We start from the raw sequence: 20,381 nt of genomic DNA, 5'->3' as shown, positions 1-20,381 counted from the left end.
AAGGGATAAGACCGACAGGGAGGGGTGACCCTCACCCCTGCTGACAGCCGCTGCCGGCGCGCCGGAGACAAGGGGGGCGGCGGCCAGTCCCGAGGTATGGAGGAATGGAGAGGGAAGGGACCTCTCAGAGGGGGTCTCATCCTTAAACAGTCCTTTAAGCCTATGCCGGCAACCCCAAAATGACAGACCCCCTAAACACCGAACGAGAGAAAGAGAGAGAGCCCGGAAGCTCCAAGAGGAAGGAGGAACCCCTAAGTCGGCAGAGGTGTTGGAGAGGAGGCACCGCAGGTCATCTCCGGAAATGGTAAGCTCCTGTTACCAAAATAAAAATAGAGGAGGGACTCCATGGACCTCAGTTGCAGTCACTGCCGGCTCTCGGTAGGGGGCTGCAGTCGGCCGGAGTCCATTCCCCTTCTTCTTCTTCAGTGGGATAGGGGGTCTCAGTGAAGAAGAAGAAGGGAGGAAAGAAAAGAAAATGAAAGAAAGAAGAAAAAGGAGAGAGGAGGAGGGGACTTGCCGTGTACGGCCGTGAGCGTCGCCGGTGCGGGCTCGGCCGGGGAAGCCGAGAGCTCGGCCGCGGGCTCGGCCGGGGAAGCCAAGAGCTCGGCCGCGGGCTCGGCCGGGGATGCCGCGGGGCTTGGCCGCGGACGCCGCCGGTCGTGGGCCGTCCTCCCCTCCGCTCGCCGTCCTGCCTTCGTCGGAGAAGAGAGGAGGAGAAAGGGTGAAGAGTGGAGGGAGTGAAGAGTCGGGAAGGCTCTGGAAAAGAGAAGAAAAAAAAAAGAAAAGAAAAAGAGGGAGAAAGAAAAAGAAAAAGAAAGAAAAAAAAAAAGAAAAAAAAAAAGAAAAAAAAAAAGAGAGAGAGAGAAGAGCCCCTTAATGGGTCCGGCCTAACGGGACGAATCGGGGTTCGGGTCCGAAACCCGTTAAGCCTAAAAAATTGAAATGGGTTAAGTAAACCCAATTAAACCGGACCCAATCTAGTTGGGTGAGCCCGGATGAGGGATTGAGTGGGATCTGAACCCAATTGAACCTGAACCGAGCTCAATTGAATGAAATGGGTTAAATTAAGCCCAATTGAGCTGGGTCTGAACCCCATTTATGCAATAGCAATCCCAGCAGGCCCAATTAATTTTAAATTAGGCCCAGTAAATTGACAGAGGACCCAATTGGTTAGAAAAGGTTGGACCCAATTATAAACGAGGCCCAATCCTTCAATTAAAAACCCAATCAACCCATGTGGGCCCAATCTGGTGTTAAGTCGAACTCCAAAGGCTTCAAATTGGACTTGGGTTAAATCCTTGGATGGGATCCAAGCAAGTAAATTCATAGTGTGATGAACTAAGAAATTTTATAATAAATAAATGGGGAATAATGTAATCCCTATGATGTTGTTTTAGGTGATTGAGGATTAGTCACCTGGACTTGAGCAATTTGGAAAGCGAATTGATGTAAGTAATCTGTCTTAATCCTATCGTAGATCTTGTAATACGTTTTATAAGATGAACCAGTGTTTTTTATACAATTTGATTTGTATGCATGATTAGTGAAGAATGTAAGTAACCTGTCCTAATCCTGTTATGGATCATGTTATGTTATTAATGTTTCCTAAGCATTTATTTTAAGTATATATGTTTCATACATGATATGTTACAATGCATAAGTAACTTTAATGATCCCAGAAGCTATGGCTATGTATGCAACATGATGATACTGATATTATAATCATGCATGTAAGTTTATAAAGTCTTAGCTAGCCCAGAGGCACTATAATGGGCTCAAAGATGCTACTGAGAATGACTGAGCCGCCAGTGGCTGAATAGTAACTGAGCTGCCCCGCCAGTGGCTGAATAGTAACTGAGCTGCCCCGCCAGTGGCTGAATAGTAACTGAGCCTGCCCCGCCAGTGGCTGAATTGGAATTGGGCCTGCCCCGCCAGTGGCTGAATAGTAACTGAGCTTGCCCCGCCAGTGGCTGAATAGTAACTGAGCTGGCCCCGCCAGTGGCCGAGTCTGACTTCGCAGTAGCATCCGAGAGTAAAAGGACCACGGCATGCCGGGGGGCACGGTTTCATATGCATATAATATGAAAATTTTGTGATTTGCACTACTGCTTTGTTTAAACCGCATACTTATTATGCCAGGATGATTATTAGATAAACATGCATGTCAGCTTCTCAAAACCCTGATTTACATGTTTAGTCTACTGGTTGATCCGGTAGGATTATGCAGGATTACTTACTGAGCCGTGTAGCTCATATCCGTTCATTTACTTTTTCTTTCAGATCCTCACCACTGATAGCTGCCAGAGACACGTTAATTTGGTATCAGGGCTTCTGGGGTAAAGCAAGTATACTTTTGTGTACATAAACTATGTAGAAGCTCTGTATTTGGGTACCAACCAGCATGTTGTACTAAGAATGCTTTCATATAAAAAGATTCGGTTGGTTTGACTACCCTATTACCCAGGTATGAGGCTGCGTGCTATTGTGGGCGGTAGTCGGCAATAGCACGGCCGTGTCACGGATCCGGATCCGGGGCGTGACATTCTAGTGGTATCAGAGCAATAGGTTAATCATGAGTAAAAACGTTAAGTTTTAATAAGGAAATGGGTAGTTAAGTCTCATTTAGTGAGATTCCGCATAACCGGAAAGGAAAGAAAAGATTTTATTAGTCGTATCATTAGTCTATCACGAAAATTGCTTGACATGAATCTTTTGATAGGTGACAATAAGCAACAAAAAGAAAGAAGTTAAGACTAATACAAAATCATTCGAGGGGCATGATTATGACAGGTATGGTATTAGAATTCAAGACTTAAGACGACTAAGGATTTTGGTGTTTTGAATCAGAATGCTAACAAGCTATGCCAAAATAAGAATAAATTATTTTGGAGATTCCTCGATGGAGTAATTTGTATTTTGGATTATGATTAAATTAGATTTTGACTGATATTAAGTGGAGTACTAGCCATGGAATGTTAAAGTACATTGTGATTATTTGTGTATCAGTATATAGGTGATTTTGAAAGTTTAACTTGATACTGAGTACGGTGGATGATACTTCTAGTTTGAAGTTAATTATTTTGATGGCAGGATAGGGTTCATCCATAAGTTGTTTAAGGCTTGGACAAGGAAAGCTTTTATGTTCTTTGAGGTTAAAATCTGTATGACAATTATGCATGAAACTATTCTATAGAAAGAAAGTATATTTGAGAATGAGATTTAAGAGTTTCTCCTTGTTTACTTGGAATGTGAAATATTAGATCTTTTCAAATTACAATGCAAGATTGGTATTTTGATTGGAAGCCATTTAGTAAATTCTGAGATAATTTTCAATCTTGAAGAATATTTTAGGCTCAAATGTTCTACATTGGATAAAGTGCAGTAGTTTGTGATCCTGTGATAAATCAATTAAACAAATATTAGTTGATGTTTTGACAAAAAAAAAAAAAAAAAAAGAGAAGAAGAGAGAATGATGATGACATGGGGTCATTAGGAAATGCGAGTGGAATCAGCAATAGAATTGATACGGGAACATGCCCAATAGCACATGATGTTGCAGGAGTTTGTATTAGTGATCATGCTTGTAAGATTTGAAATAAATTATTTTATCTCTAATAGAGGGGCAATTACTGAATGCCTTCGTTTATCATTGAGAAGCAAGTTTAAATTGTTTTATGAGGAAGGTGAAAAAATTATGGATGATAATTCCACATATCATCGTCTAGTGGAAAGAGTACAATAGAAGAAGATTTTTAAATAGAGATCTTACAACAAAAGTATACATCCTTTTCTTTTAACGGGGATGTGAGATCCAGAATCACCTTCTAGCAATGCTAAAGTAGGGCAGATTATTGTTCATGCAATTTAAAGATACTTAATAAAAGATTGGGATATTGAGAAATAATTTTCAGAAGTTTACATAATTCCGAGCTTAAAATGTTCTAAGATGGCTTGAGGGCTAATCTCTTATTAGGAAAGAAGGCTTATTTTCAATAAATGAAGTTGTTTATGATCTAATCTTGTGATAGATCGGGTAATCGAGAGCAGTTGATACTTTGACAAAGAAACTTGATCTTCTTATTCAGAATTAAGATGTTGATTCTATGAATAATCTGGAGAGAGAGCTGTATAATCTTCACCCATGAGTTTTTCTATTATTGGTAACTCCCGGGAGAATCTTGGCATCTTAAATTTAGTATTAACGGATTGATGGTGCCTTGGTTGGGCTTAGACCTGAAATATTCCCTACTCCTAGCTATGACATCTTTGATCTACCTATCTAAAAGGGGTTTGAAGTTTTGCTAGGATAAAAGTTGATCATAAAATTGTAGGCAAGGTTAAGAGAAGAAAGAAGATTATAGATTATGAAAAGTATGTGATGCTAATGCTCTCACCTATTTCTATTAACCCGATTACGACCGTTGTGTGGACTTAATCGAGAGCAATTAATTTCTTGGGCCAAGAATCATAGCATTTAAAATCTAAGGCAGGAAGATTAGTCCTCTTTTGAAAGAGATCAAAGAACCCCTACGTGTCATAGATGGAAAGGTTCAAGTTTTGAGGTGCCATGATTTTGCCAAAATCTTATCAGCAAGCATTTTAAGAGGGAGACTAACCGAGAACTAGAGGATGACTCAATGGTTGACTACTTTTGAAAACCAGAACCTAGGGTATGTTTAATTTCGAGGACGAAATTTATTTTAAGGGGGGTAGGATGTAATGTCCGGGCCCAGAACCTACTAGGCCCAATAAGAAATGGGCCCAGTTAAGGGTTGGGCCCAAATTCCACTGTGGGCAGTGCTGTATAAGGATTGAAATAAAAAATAATAAAAACGAAGGGATAAGACCGACAGGGAGGGGTGACCCTCACCCCTGCTGACAGCCGCTGCCGGCGCGCCGGAGACAAGGGGGGCGGCGGCCAGTCCCGAGGTATGGAGGAATGGAGAGGGAAGGGACCTCTCAGAGGGGGTCTCATCCTTAAACAGTCCTTTAAGCCTATGCCGGCAACCCCAAAATGACAGACCCCCTAAACACCGAACGAGAGAAAGAGAGAGAGCCCGGAAGCTCCAAGAGGAAGGAGGAACCCCTAAGTCGGCAGAGGTGTTGGAGAGGAGGCACCGCAGGTCATCCCCGGAAATGGTAAGCTCCTGTTACCAAAATAAAAATAGAGGAGGGACTCCATGGACCTCAGTTGCAGTCACTGCCGGCTCTCGGTAGGGGGCTGCAGTCGGCCGGAGTCCATTCCCCTTCTTCTTCTTCAGTGGGATAGGGGGTCTCAGTGAAGAAGAAGAAGGGAGGAAAGAAAAGAAAATGAAAGAAAGAAGAAAAAGGAGAGAGGAGGAGGGGACTTGCCGTGTACGGCCGTGAGCGTCGCCGGTGCGGGCTCGGCCGGGGAAGCCGAGAGCTCGGCCGCGGGCTCGGCCGGGGAAGCCAAGAGCTCGGCCGCGGGCTCGGCCGGGGATGCCGCGGGGCTTGGCCGCGGACGCCACCGGTCGTGGGCCGTCCTCCCCTCCGCTCGCCGTCCTGCCTTCGTCGGAGAAGAGAGGAGGAGAAAGGGTGAAGAGTGGAGGGAGTGAAGAGTCGGGAAGGCTCTGGAAAAGAGAAGAAAAAAAAAAGAAAAGAAAAAGAGGGAGAAAGAAAAAGAAAAAGAAAGAAGAAAAAAAAGAAAAAAAAAAGAAAAAAAAAGAGAGAGAGAGAAGAGCCCCTTAACGGGTCCGGCCTAACGGGACGAATCGGGGTTCGGGTCCGAAACCCGTTAAGCCTAAAAAATTGAAATGGGTTAAGTAAACCCAATTAAACCGGACCCAATCTAGTTGGGTGAGCCCGGATGAGGGATTGAGTGGGATCTGAACCCAATTGAACCTGAACCGAGCTCAATTGAATGAAATGGGTTAAATTAAGCCCAATTGAGCTGGGTCTGAACCCCATTTATGCAATAGCAATCCCAGCAGGCCCAATTAATTTTAAATTAGGCCCAGTAAATTGACAGAGGACCCAATTGGTTAGAAAAGGTTGGACCCAATTATAAACGAGGCCCAATCCTTCAATTAAAAACCCAATCAACCCATGTGGGCCCAATCTGGTGTTAAGTCGAACTCCAAAGGCTTCAAATTGGACTTGGGCTAAATCCTTGGATGGGATCCAAGCAAGTAAATTCATAGTGTGATGAACTAAGAAATTTTATAATAAATAAATGGGGAATAATGTAATCCCTATGATGTTGTTTTAGGTGATTGAGGATTAGTCACCTGGACTTGAGCAATTTGGAAAGCGAATTGATGTAAGTAATCTGTCTTAATCCTATCGTAGATCTTGTAATACGTTTTATAAGATGAACCAGTGTTTTTTATACAATTTGATTTGTATGCATGATTAGTGAAGAATGTAAGTAACCTGTCCTAATCCTGTTATGGATCATGTTATGTTATTAATGTTTCCTAAGCATTTATTTTAAGTATATATGTTTCATACATGATATGTTACAATGCATAAGTAACTTTAATGATCCCAGAAGCTATGGCTATGTATGCAACATGATGATACTGATATTATAATCATGCATGTAAGTTTATAAAGTCTTAGCTAGCCCAGAGGCACTATAATGGGCTCAAAGATGCTACTGAGAATGACTGAGCCGCCAGTGGCTGAATAGTAACTGAGCTGCCCCGCCAGTGGCTGAATAGTAACTGAGCTGCCCCGCCAGTGGCTGAATAGTAACTGAGCCTGCCCCGCCAGTGGCTGAATTGGAATTGGGCCTGCCCCGCCAGTGGCTGAATAGTAACTGAGCTTGCCCCGCCAGTGGCTGAATAGTAACTGAGCTGGCCCCGCCAGTGGCCGAGTCTGACTTCGCAGTAGCATCCGAGAGTAAAAGGACCACGGCATGCCGGGGGGCACGGTTTCATATGCATATAATATGAAAATTTTGTGATTTGCACTACTGCTTTGTTTAAACCGCATACTTATTATGCCAGGATGATTATTAGATAAACATGCATGTCAGCTTCTCAAAACCCTGATTTACATGTTTAGTCTACTGGTTGATCCGGTAGGATTATGCAGGATTACTTACTGAGCCGTGTAGCTCATATCCGTTCATTTACTTTTTCTTTCAGATCCTCACCACTGATAGCTGCCAGAGACACGTTAATTTGGTATCAGGGCTTCTGGGGTAAAGCAAGTATACTTTTGTGTACATAAACTATGTAGAAGCTCTGTATTTGGGTACCAACCAGCATGTTGTACTAAGAATGCTTTCATATAAAAAGATTCGGTTGGTTTGACTACCCTATTACCCAGGTATGAGGCTGCGTGCTATTGTGGGCGGTAGTCGGCAATAGCACGGCCGTGTCACGGATCCGGATCCGGGGCGTGACAGAAACTTTCAGATATTTGTGTTATTGAAGCAGAGAGGAGTTTGATACTGAAAAGTTGGCATTTGTTTGCAAACATATGATTGCCACGTTTAGATGCTTTTTCGATCAAAAGAACCTGTAAGCAATGGACTGTTTAGTAGCTATGGACATCTTCCGATCGAATACTCCTAACCTCCTAACCCCACCCCTGCCAAATACTTGCGTTCTCTCAAACCTTGATGAAAGCAGGATTCAATTTCAAATCATTATCAAAAGCTTTACCAACTTAGCGAGCTAATACTTCCACATCTAGCTTGGGCTTAACTACAAAATATTGCATGAGTTTAAGATCCCCTACATTTTAAATTTCTACTAATATTGTCAATTAAATCATGCACCACCATCAATCAACTAATCAAAAATGCCGATTGAATGGCATCCAATTTAATTCTCATTCCATCCTATTCAATTATCCAGCATCCATTAGCGAAAATCATTTAAACAAACAAGCGGAACAGCATCATAATTAAGAAAACCAACCTCAGATAATTCAGACAAGATTTGGTAATCATGATCATATATCCAAACAAAAGATGAGCGAACGAGGTGAAAGAATTGAAACAAAAATATCATAGCCTTATTTATCTAGATTTCAAGCTCAAGCAAGGGCCTGCGGCGGTGGCTACACCCCATGCCGGACACAGTGCTTTGGACGTGCGACAGACTTTGATTCGGCAAGAGGCGACCCAAATAGTTTTGACTTCTAGAAAGAAGATGGAATCATAATCTCACTACAGAAAAATCGGATTTTACCGATCCTTTTTTGCCGACACTTTTTATAAAAATCGGATTTTACTGCCGTCGTGGTAGATGGTGGCCTAAGACGACGCTTATACGCGTCATCAGAAGTCAAATTCCCAACAAAACCGGCGGCCGTTCTCCTCCTTCTCATTCTGCATCCCGTTCAAGCCCTAGCTTCTCTTCGACCATGAGCGGCCGACCCTTGTTCTCTCCGGCGCCGAGCAACGTCCGACGGCAAGCTCCTCTCCTCCTCCTTCCTCTCCGACGACGAGCGGCCGATCCTTGTCCTCTCCGGCACCAAGCAACTTCCGACGGCAAGCTCCTCTCCGACGATGAGCGGCCGATCCTTGTCCTCTCCGGTGTCGAGCGACATCCGACGGCAAGCTCCTCTCCTTCTCCCTCCTCTCCGGCATTTTATTGTAGGTGAGTTTTTTCCCCAACCCCCTCCCTCTCCTATAATTTCAAATTTTAGAATTAACCAAATATTAGTAGCTCGTGAATTAGTCCATAAAAACAATGCCCGGCAAAGAAGATTAGGATTGCCATGTTTTAGAGGCATTTTTGAAAAAAAAATTAAGAAAAAATGTAAAGGAGAAAGAAAGCCTTACAGTACCACATGCATCATGTGATTGGCGCGCGGCGCACCGATCATCTTATCTCATTTCTATAAACCCTATTCGTCGTATAATGTCTTTCCAATAAGGAAAGTTGATGATTGGACGGTGTTGATTTCTAGGCTCAAGCAATCCCACACAAGTATTGGGTTGAGGGGAGCGTCGGCAAGGCCCCCACGGAGTTCACCGCCGATCCCAAATCCCAAAAGCAAACCGGTTAGGTGCGAGTGCTCCACTCCAAGCACAGAAGAAGCTAATAATGCATGGTGCGGGCCTACAAAAGTTCAGGTGGAAGGGTCGCGTTGGATGTTCCATGTTTCCACCTTTTTTTTATCAAGAGAATTAACCGGTCCATGTGTTCTCTTTTCTTTAAGAATGAATCCTCGTTGAAGAAGTTTTTGTTTGAGAAGATTATAGGAAAGTTTCAGGTTGGCTTTTATTTTATGTGAAATGTCTTGGAGTAATCATACATTCAAATGTTCTGCAGAAAACTTAGATACTTTTATTTTGTAGAACAATATTTTATGATTATTGTTTTAAAACGAAAAATCTACAAGTCGAGGATTGTAGATATGGCAGATCGATTGAGCCTATTAAATAGATATAGTCGATCAAAGAAAATAGGTTTGATGTGTTTGAAGAAATGATTTGACATCTCCAATGAAATGAGGCATAAGGAAGAGAGCAAGATAAAATATAATAACTCAAGTGATGAGATGTGTCAGGAAAAAAAAATGAAAATTAGATATGCTGTGTTAAAATACAAAGCATAGATTACTTGAGTACACCATGATTGTTATTCTCCGTGGTGAAAGAACCTATCTTAGTAATATCATCTAAAGCACCTAAAAGTATATTGAATTATTTGAGTACACTATTGTTGCCACCGAGTATCGGCCCGACCAAGATGTTGAGCTATTTGAGGGTTCAGACGATTGGTTGTTTAGATCATAGAGGTTGGTCGAAGATCGCGATGCACTTTTGAGACAGTAAGATGGTAGTCGTTGCGCTTATGTAGCAACGACTCCAACTTTAGCCGCTTCTGAGGTGGTGCTGGAAAGATAAGATCGTGCTTGGACGTTTGATTCGACGTCGGATCTGACCTAAAACAATAAAGACAAAAAATCCTCTTACCAAATAGTGTCTAGCTAGGAATCCTCCAATCTTTAAGTCAAACAAACTCTCAGAGAATAGCGAAAGTATTGTGAGAGAGACAAAGCCGCAGCACAAAGATGTAAGAGGGTTCGAGAGCACTTACCTAGAGGGTTCTTTATGAATGTTTTATATAAATGAGAGTCAGAGCTCATTGCTGAGGAATTCGAGTGTACGGACTAGTCATTTTTTTTTTAGTCCATCGCACATCAGAAAGATCACGCGCAAACATTTTACTCATGCATCATGCTCCGCGCATCGAAGGATTTTCTATGCACTTTTGAGTCAGCTATACGACAGGTTTTTACTGGTTGTGTGAGGAGCCGTGCGGGCGTGAGTTTGGTCCCACATCAACTATTCGCTAGAAAGATCTTGGATACTAATGCAAGACTAAGAAATCCAAAATATACCTTCCGACTATCTATTTTAAGTGAGATCCTAAATTATTACAAATGGTATCAAAGCAGGCTCAGCCCATAACCTATTTGGACTGGAGGACACTACAACACTAGCCCATTAAAGCCAATCACAGGCCGATTATGGTGCTTGTAATTAAATTTGAATGCATTTTAACCTTTAATTTGATGAGAATATCATGACTTAAATGAGATGAGTATGCAAGGATCCATGTAGACATGTGTTTAGTTCCACATCAGTTGTTCATCAGAAAGATCTTGGATACTTATATTGGACTAAAAAATCCAAAAAATACTCTCTGATAAGCTATTTTGAATGGGCCCGAGATTATTATAGATTGATCGGAGATTTCATGATAGCTCGATCCATTGTCATCTCATGAGACGTATCAATTGTAATTTGTATTCCCTTTCTACCGAACATGTGCGACACCTGCCAAATTTAAAGTGGGGATGTTGCTGAGCTGAAGCACGACCTACCCTGCTTGATGCTCTTTTTGTAAACCATTCGAGAAGGAAGGGTATGTGCGCATGTTTCCCTTCTTTCTTTTTTTTCCTTCCTATGAAACAATTGAAGCTAGATAAGGACACGCCCAACCGGAGGAGCTTGTAAAGAACGGTCAAAAATAAGCACTGATGGCGAAGGAGGAAGAAAAAAAGGCAAGGAGTCCCTCTTTATTTCACCGTCCGTTAGAATTGAAGCACGTTAAATGGAGGCATTCGACGCTGTTCCACGTGTTACGTTGCATCCAAATGATGCAGAGACTTTTCCTCGTGAATTATTTGAGGCCGGGCGTGCAACAACAGGGACGGGCATCTCAGGACGCGCCGCTTATCAAAAGATGACGTAAGCGATCAAGTAAGCATCCTTGGCCTATTCGCACGTCCTTATCCACTAACCAAATAGGGCTCTTCCCCTTCTCCCAGCTTCAATCCAGCCCCCATTCTCACATCTCTGCCAATTCACAATATGACATTATTACTTACAATTTAGATCAGTGATAGGCTTGGTAATTAGCCTTAAGGAGTAGATCCATGGCTTCACCTTTGTGTGTGCGCGCGCATAATTTTTTTTTAGAATCATTTCTGATTGAAACAAGGTTTATCCAATTGATAGAGGATCACTAAAAAAAATCCAAATAGTATACACTTTTTTGATATGAAAATCATTTACTTTGCGGATGATTTAAGGTTAATAATTCACGAGCATTAAGTGGCCACCATCAAGAGATGAATAACCATCAAACAAAATGGCTGCTATTTAAAAATGCACAGCACTCTGTGGTGCAGTAGAATCCTAATTGAATGATTCACATAGATATCCATCTAATAGGATCGCACTTTTACCTTCGCCAATTGCAGCCAGCAATGTTCCCTTCCCACTCTGAGGTAACTTATTGCAATTATTAGTGGCTTACTTGTCCAATTCTAACAATGTTCACTTGCCATAAAAGTAGGATGCTGCACTTTGTGAGTTCTGGATTAAAGAAGCTCACTTATTGAGATCTATTATGGAGGTATGGAGACAAGTGGACACCATGCAAACCGTTGACATTGATGGCCAAAGTGGGAGATGATTAAAATAGCCTAGTCCATTGCATCCATCTGTTCTGAATATAGCCTGGCCAGTCGAACTCCCCATAATTAAAAAGTTCTCCAATTACTTACAAAGCTTTTGTTGGAGGAACGGTTGCTTGAGTTCCATCCACAGATTGCTTAATAAAGTGCTTGCAAATTATTAACAATATTGCTGTCGAGATAATTGATAAAACAGTAATGCTGTCATTATGATATTATCATCTTCCATGCATGTCATTTTTTCATTTTTCTTGACAATAATTCTTTTAAAAATTCAGGAAAACTTTCTCAAATTTTTCATCGTAATTATCTTTCGTCTTGACAAATCATTTCTTACCACAGATCGATCTCGCGGCTGCTAATGAAAATCTCTGCTTGGAAGATCATTATATAAGTTCATATATGATTGCTAGGACTCCAAGAAATAGTTGTCATTTGTGCTAAGTAGTTGAGATGAGAAAAAGGTGCGTCCCACTGGTCCCATGATTGCTTGCGTTTAGAAGGAAAGCTTGCATTTAGATATCAAGTTGTTTAATTAGTTTTATGCTAAGATTTCTTGTCTTCGGCTTAGAGTTATTTACTTAAATCATTCCCCAAAGTTTGCAAATGCATGATTGCTCATCTTACGCAAGAAATCTTTCTTTTTATTAAGTGACATCACTGGATGCCCACCAAACATTTCACTGATGGGATAATTTTATTGGAAGTGTCTGAAAACCGAGACACAATAAGTTACTTATGTTATGAAAAAAGAAGCATTTAACTCTCCTTCGGTCCTGACCACTTGACCAATTATATTAATCTAAATCATCATCCATCATTCTATCTAATAGTGTATTTGTTTGTGCTCACTCTATCTACCAAATTAGCTTATTAAAATGTTTGATACAAAGGGTCAAATATGACTATCTCCTGCTTTACTAATAATTTGAAAATGCACTATTCAACACTCAAATATAAAATCTTTTCCAAGAAGAGGGGTGCGGCCACCAAGGTGGTAGCTCAGTTAGAACGGGGCGTTTGCTTCCAACCAAGTGGTTCCAAGTTCAAAACGAGCAGGCGGGGGCCCAATAGAAGCTGCTACGTAGGGGTGGGCTTGTCCCTTCCTCCCCCCTCCCTTTTTTTTAACCAAAAAAAAAAAAAGAGGGGTGTGGCATAAGGATCACTAGGCGTATCAAATGCTAGCCTTTCTATATAGTTGGATATTTTTTTTGATATCCAATAGCAGATTATCAAGATTTTAGCAATGTCCATGAGACATGTCTTAATGAGGAACCAGGTAAATTCTCTTAGTGTGGTAATTAGCAAAATATTTGGCTTATGTTCATGCTTAGACCTATTAACTGATGGAGCTGCACTTTAAACAATCTTTCTTGTAATGTCTTAGGGCCTATGAATATATGTCAAGAATGGACTGCAGTGTAAAATCCCTTCTCATTTTTGTAGAATCAAGATATCATATAAAGCATGGTGAAGAGTGTAAGAACTATATATTTTTCACTTATATAAAAAAAAAGACAAGATAAAAAAAAAATATCAACAGGAAGTGTCTATAATAAAGCTACTTATTTATATGTTCTTATCAAATAACTCTTCCATGTTAAATTCAATTGTATAATAATTTTTCGTGTGAAGGGAAGCTATCTTTTGTCCAAGGATATGTATTCCTCTACCTACTGGTATTGAATAAGACTTAGCAGCCACATAATATATTCTGCCGTTATTTGTCAAAAATGAATAAATTCGTCATCCGTTCAGCTTTCCGTTTTGAAATCTTTTCTCTCTCTCTCTCTCTCTCTCTCTGCTTTATCTAATTTAAGTTTCTCCTTTTCTTCTTTTTGCAATACATTCTCTCTTTGTTATAATATATGATAATCGGGAAGTTTATGAAAGGTTGAGAATGCTCCTATATAGAAGGCTTACTGTCTCGATATCGAACTTCATATCGGTGCTGCACTATCAAAGTACCGGTATGGTACAGATTTTTTTTTGGTATACCGAATATCGGTACGCTATATGTATCGAATACCGATAATGAATCGATATGGTATGATATGCTCTGTACCATTCAATTAAAACCGGTACGGCATACCAAGCTTATATATATTTATTAAATTTATCATTTACAAACATGAGTAAATGTATGTGCTATCCATTTTAAAACATGATTAACTTGCTAATTTTTGGTTGTGTAGTAAATCTTATGTACGTTCATGAAGGCATCTGGAGCACAATACCCTATATTGCGACAAACAGGAGAGCTCATGGCGTTCAGATAATTCCCAAGGTCCACCGCCACCGCTATGATAGATGCTGAAGGAGATCTAAAAGCGTGCTCTCTTATTTAGAGAGAGAAAGCGAGAGAGCTTCTTTTGACCGACCAAAGCTTGGTCACAATAGGAGAGAGGAGAAGGAAAGAAGCAAGCGCTGAGATAACGACGTTGACTTGTCGATCATATACACCACCAACGACCAATATATATATATATATAATATAACTATTAGAAAAAAAGAAAATTAAAAGGTTTCCCAAAGAAAAAATTGAACAGTTTGCCGTCACCGTCAAGTAACGGCGGGCCGCGGTGTCATCTGGTGCAGGCCGGAACCGAGGGCACGGTTTCTTAAACGGAGACCCCGATATTCCTTTCTCCCTCCTCCTCCTCCTCCCCTCTTCTTCTTCTTTGTTCCCCATACCGAAGGCCCATTCATCTGTTAACCTTGACGGAAAACCGGGAATGGAGACGCCGGACGCCGTTGAAGCTTCGGGAGGACTCCTCCTCTCGGGGAGTCGAACCCCCCAAAAGGTAACCACATCCGTTTTCTAGGTCAGGAATAGGATTAGGGTTTCCGATTCTTTTTCTTGTCTCTCTCTCCTTCTCTCGCCATCTCTCGGATACGCCCATAGTTAGATGGGTCTGATCTCTTTGATTCGGCTTTTCCCTCCCGTCTTCGGAGGGTTTCGGGGGATTCTATAGCCGCGGATCGATAAAGATCTCGCCTTCAATCTGATTCGCTGGATTCCTGGTTCTAGGGTTTGTTTTCTCGTTTGAGGAATCGGCGATTCTAACGGAAAGAAAAGCAATTTTTTGGTTAAAGTTGGGATTTTTGATTGACTAAAAGAACAAAAAAATTGGGTTTTTTTTTTTTTGGATGGGGTTCTTTTGAATTGAATTGTTAGGGGTTGGTGGTGCTGGGATTTTTTATGGAATGGATTTGTGAGGGTTTTTATTGGGATGCTGTTGCTGGATGTGTTGGAATTCGAAACCTGCCAGATAGATAGGGTGCAGAGGAGGAAGACAAAGAGGAGGAGGAGGAGGTGATAAGCAAGCACGGAGAGGGACGAGACAGACTGCGCTACCGCCACCATGGGGGAGCCCCTCCTCACCACCTTGTCCATGGAGAACCACCACCCGTCCACCCTTCTCTCTATGGACCCCAGCGGCGGCGCCCCACCGCTGGCCGTCGCGGCCGCCGCCTTCGTCCACGACGACTGCGACCGGGAGCTCATGATCCAGCAGCGCCAGCAGATGGTCCTATCCCGGCCGCCCGACATCAACCTTCCCCTCTCGGCCGAGCGCTCCCCTCCGCCGCAGTCCTGGAGCTCCGACTCCTGTGACATCCTTGACGTTGGCCTCGGCCCCCAGATCTCCGAGACCGAGGCCGTCCTCAGCCTCCCCAAGTCCGGTTGCAGTGCTGTTGTGGTTGCCGCTGCTGGTTCCCGGAAGTGCGCCAAGAGAGGGGATAGCATCTGGGGTGCCTGGTTCTTCTTCAATTTCTACTTCAAGCCTGTTCTCTCGGAGAAATCCAAGGCCAAGAGCATCCGGGATGCAAACGGTGTTGCAGGCTTCGACAAGTCTGACCTCCGGCTCGAGGTGTTCATGGTCCAGCATGACATGGAGAACATGTACATGTGGGTCTTTAAGGAGAGGCCAGAGAATGCGCTTGGAAAGATGCAGCTGAGGAGCTACATGAACGGGCACTCCCGCCTCGGCGAGCCCCAGTTCCCTTTCAGCGTTGACAAGGGCTTTGTCCGTTCCCACCGGATGCAGCGCAAGCAGTACAGGGGCCTGTCGAACCCGCAGTGCGTGCACGGGATTGAGGTCGTAAGGTCACCTAATCTCTCAGTGGTCTCTGAGGTTGATTGCAAGAAGTGGATGGAGCTCACAGGAAGGGACGTCAATTTCTCGATCCCGCTCGAGGCCTGCGATTTTGGGTCATGGAGGAATCTTCCCAACACCGACTTTGAGCTTGAGAAACCACCTCTGCTGTTAAAGAATACTTCACATCCCCATCCAAGGAGGTTGCTTAATGGCTCGGGTCTGAATTTATCGACACAACCATCATCAAATCATTCTGGTGGGGATGGAACTGATGTCTCCACTATGTGCACGAAACGTAGGAAGGATTTCTTCCCACATGGGATGGAGGAAGATGGTTGCTTGCCGAATAATTCTTATTTAGACAGGTCCCAAGATATTGATGTGCACCCAGTCGAACCAGTACCATGGCTAAATGAGTTTAGTGGTGTGATGAGGCGTGCATATGGCCCGGTTACTGCCGCAAAGACTATATATGAGGATGATGAGGGATACCTGATAGTGGTTAGCTTGCCGTTCTCTGATCAACAGAGGGTGAAGGTCTCCTGGAGGAACAGTCTTACTCGCGGGATAGTGAAGATATCATGTGTCAGCACTGCCCGGAATCTTTATATAAAGAGACATGATAGAACATTCAAGCTAACAGACCCTTCTCCTGAGCACTGCCCACCAGGGGAGTTCGTAAGAGAAATACCTCTGGCCACGCGCATTCCAGAAGATGCCAAGTTGGAAGCATACTATGATGAGTCTGGTACCGTGCTCGAGATAATGGTCCCTAAACACCGTGTCGGTCCAGAAGAGCATGAAGTTCATGTCTGCATGCGCCCGCCTCATCTTGGGGCGAATGAACTTCTGCTGACTTGACAAGGCAGCGCTTTTAATGTGTATGGGTGGTTGCCATCGGTCAGATCTATTGGTTACTAACTCTGAATCATAAAAGAAAATCTATAAAATGAAAGTGCACCCTTACCATACACACTTTCTTTTGCAACTTAGTTTTGCTGACTGCTTTGGTGCTCTATCATGTTTTGCTGTTGGGATCACATCAGTGCTACTTGCACACTTGAGGTTCTAAAGGAAAATGGTAAGGGTTTGAGCTACCCTCTCGGCCTTTTTATGCTTATGTTTTGATGTCAGGAAGCAAGATAAGATTGCATAATTTTCTTATTGTACTTTATCTGATCATTTTGTAGGCACAAGTTTCTGCATCTTTTGCATCGATAGATATGTTGGTGTTCGCCATCCCACAAAGTATTCTACAGAACATGATCAGGCAAAATTTGTATAGACATTCATATTTGGAAGTGTATCAAGAAAGTTTGTTAATGTGATGTTGGAATTTTTTGAAGAAATTATTTCTATTTCGTTTGGTGGAAACAAAATGGTAAATGGTGTTGGGATTTTTGAAGGTATTGTCTCTCTCAATGGAACCAAACAGTGAATATCACCTTGAATTCAGGTTGCACATTTTCTTCTTACATCTTGGATATTATGTAGATGACCTGTATACTCTGATTATTTTGTAGAACATTTATGACACAATCAACAAGACTCCTGTTTAGTTTCTAATGCAATTTTTGTGCTTATTTAAAGTTAGATGATTGTAGTTGCTTGACTATCTATTTTTTCCATCTCATCTCTAATGATTGTGGTGGTCCACTAAAATGGTGGCATCTTAGCAGTTACTTGGGATTATTTTTCCTTAGTTGTGTGCGCATCTTCTTTGCCAATGGATGCACCCACTATATGCATGTATGCATGTTGTTTTGCTTTATAACCATCCACTTTTCTGAGAGTAGAGATTACTTGGATGATTGCATGGTTCATTCTTTTCTCGTCTATTCACTCTCTGGATGATAGAACATTCTGATCATATGTTTGAAGGTACCTTTGCTGTACAATGTATGTATTAAAGGGTTTTCTTGGATTCTTTTAGATGCGCAGTTACATCGTGCTCATTGCATGGATATTACTTTGATATAGTCTATCATTCACTGACACTTTCAGTTATGCAGCATCAGTGTGCCTCCTGTTATCTCATGATCATGGAATTGAAGTCCGTTATTCATTGCTACATAGTTAGGTCTTTGTGCAGTTGCTCTTAGCAAGAATATGAATTTTAGCTGTTACCTATCCACCGAGCTCATTTGTATTTTGATTTCATTGACAAAATTAATGTATCATGAGATTTGGTTTAGAGTTATGCGTTTTTGATGAAATGTTTGGTTTTGAAATATCTTGAAACATGGGCATAATATAGATGCTTTTAGGTAGGTCAAAACATTAAAGATAAGAATTAATTGTATGCCATGACATCTGGTCTTAACCAATAAATAGAAGAAAATTGGTTCGACAATATGGAGAAGAGTGTATATTTGGTGCAAAATGGAACTGACGGGCACTCTGATCTATAGATCAACATCAATTTCAATTAATAAATTTGCATATCATATCTCATCGCTCAAAATTTGGATTCTCATGATCTTATATTCGTCAAATGGGTCCAAATGTTGGGGCCTAATTTAGTTGGTGATTATATGTATATTTGTGGGTGCATTCTAACTTTAGTATCTTCCTGTTGGATATGCTATTTGGTAAGGTGTTATTGTTGATTAAGGTCATTCATCTATATGTAATTTCGCAAGACTCTCTGCATTCGTATTCATGTGCCTGTGTGTGAACTAATTGGGCTTTTGGGATCTGAACCTGAGGGTTCTGGTCAATTTTCATATTAAGGAGCAATGATTGGGTTGTTGTAGGATCTGTTCTTGATTTGACATTTTTGTAAAATTGGACTCCTTCAGGTTTTATATCTTATATTTGAAGTCATGGACTTTTAAGAGATTGGTTTGGTTGATGGATAACCTTTAAGTTTGGTCAGCATTTTGGCAGGATTCTTGAACCTGATTTATTGGAGGAGGAGACCTTCCCAAGGATACAAGTTGAGGAAAAACTTAAATGAGGAATGATTTTGATTTGTGCTGATGGCCATCATTTAGAGATGTAGGGATACCTAGTGGAAGGAGGATAATTATGTTCCCCCCCCCCCCCCCCCCCCCCCCCCGAAAAAAAAAAATGATGTTAATGATAACTCAGCCTTTTTCCAATAGGATTGCTGATTTCTTGAGGAACATTGTATTTAATATTGACATAAACTCACATAAATGGCATGCTTGGTGCTGGGTTGCTTGTGGATCACCCCTTGCTACTTCACGGGGAGAGTGTTTGTAGGCAAGACTTTATTTATTGGTTGGAGCTGAGAAGTTGATAGTAAGTATGCAGCATAGTTATAATAGACTTTATGAGTTGGAGCTGAGAAGTTGATAGTATTTATGCAGTGTAGTTATAGTAGATTTTTGACGGACGGAGTTTGCATATTTTTGTTTGTCAGGGATTCAAGAATCATGAAATTTAAAGGGCTTGCTTGTTTTCTTAACCTTTTCCACTTGAAGTTTTGAAGTCATGAAGATGGCTGGATGGATTCTTTAAAAAAACTTCTTTTAAATATACTTAATGTGAAGGCCCGGTCCAGATCTGATCCACTTGATCGGCCTAGCCCATTGCTGGCTCGCATGTCATGCACGTGATAGGAAGTGGAAAACTCTCAAAGAGAGCCTTGTTCCTCTTTGGCGACTTCGACTAAGAGTCGGAGGCATAGGGCCATCGGAGCCTTAGGACTCCTCTATATATAAACACCTCCCCACCTCTCCTGGTCCTCCACATCGAGCTTCCTTCTTTCTCTTTTCTCTCTTCGAAATCACAGCATCCGGGCACCATACCCGCTGGAAATTGAGGCCGGAGCCAAGGTAAGGCCCTGATCTTCTTCCCCTTTGTTCTCTCTTTCTTCCACGGCCTTAAACGACTGTCGCAAGCGAAATATTCGCCGAAAATCAGCAGAACTCTACTTCTCCTATTTTTCGATTTGTTTCTCCTTTTTCTCGGCCATCTTTGTCGCCGATGTTCATCGCCGAAGCCCTTGGCCGCTTCCCCATGCTGGTCCCTAGTCGAAGCTAGACCTCCTAGCCATCGGCGAGCGGGCTAGGATCCGAGTACAACTGAGCCAATAATCATCCTTCTCGGCCCTATTTTTGGGTTGAATTCGGCCGGCCACCACCGCCGGTTGCTCTCCACCATCTGCCACCCCCTTCGGTTGCCACCTCGCCGGACCATGACCACAACATCCACTGGTCCACCCACTACCTTCCTCTATTTACCAAGAAAAAAAGAAAGAAAGAAAGAAGAAAAGAAGAAGAGGAGAGAGCCCATCCCTTTCTCTCTCTTATTGTCTCTCTTCTTTCTCTCTCATCTTCTTGTCTCTCTTAACAACCTTATGGATCCTAGTATAGGATCCCATCGATCTGATTTATGAAC

General features: G+C 42.1%; 1 protein-coding gene across 2 annotated transcripts; it reads left to right on the top strand.

Moving 5' to 3' along the window:
* The first annotated feature begins 14,537 nt into the window (after nucleotides 1-14,537).
* Nucleotides 14,538-17,584, top strand: LOC103723026. 2 transcript variants are annotated; one of them, XM_008813817.4, is made up of 3 exons: nucleotides 14,538-14,717; nucleotides 15,186-17,094; nucleotides 17,204-17,584. In XM_008813817.4, exon 2 carries the CDS (start codon nucleotides 15,279-15,281, stop codon nucleotides 16,872-16,874), a length of 1,596 nt encoding a protein of 531 aa, XP_008812039.2. In that variant the 5' UTR covers nucleotides 14,538-14,717; nucleotides 15,186-15,278; the 3' UTR covers nucleotides 16,875-17,094; nucleotides 17,204-17,584. The 2 variants fall into 2 exon arrangements, with proteins under 2 accessions (XP_008812039.2, XP_008812037.2); XM_008813815.4 differs by having other exon boundaries at nucleotides 14,538-17,094.
* Nucleotides 17,585-20,381: the final 2,797 nt, after the last annotated feature.

Source organism: Phoenix dactylifera, chromosome 13 (genome assembly GCF_009389715.1).
Source record: "Phoenix dactylifera cultivar Barhee BC4 chromosome 13, palm_55x_up_171113_PBpolish2nd_filt_p, whole genome shotgun sequence".
Taxonomy (NCBI): domain Eukaryota; kingdom Viridiplantae; phylum Streptophyta; class Magnoliopsida; order Arecales; family Arecaceae; genus Phoenix; species Phoenix dactylifera.
This window is presented reverse-complemented; position numbering and strand designations above follow the sequence as displayed.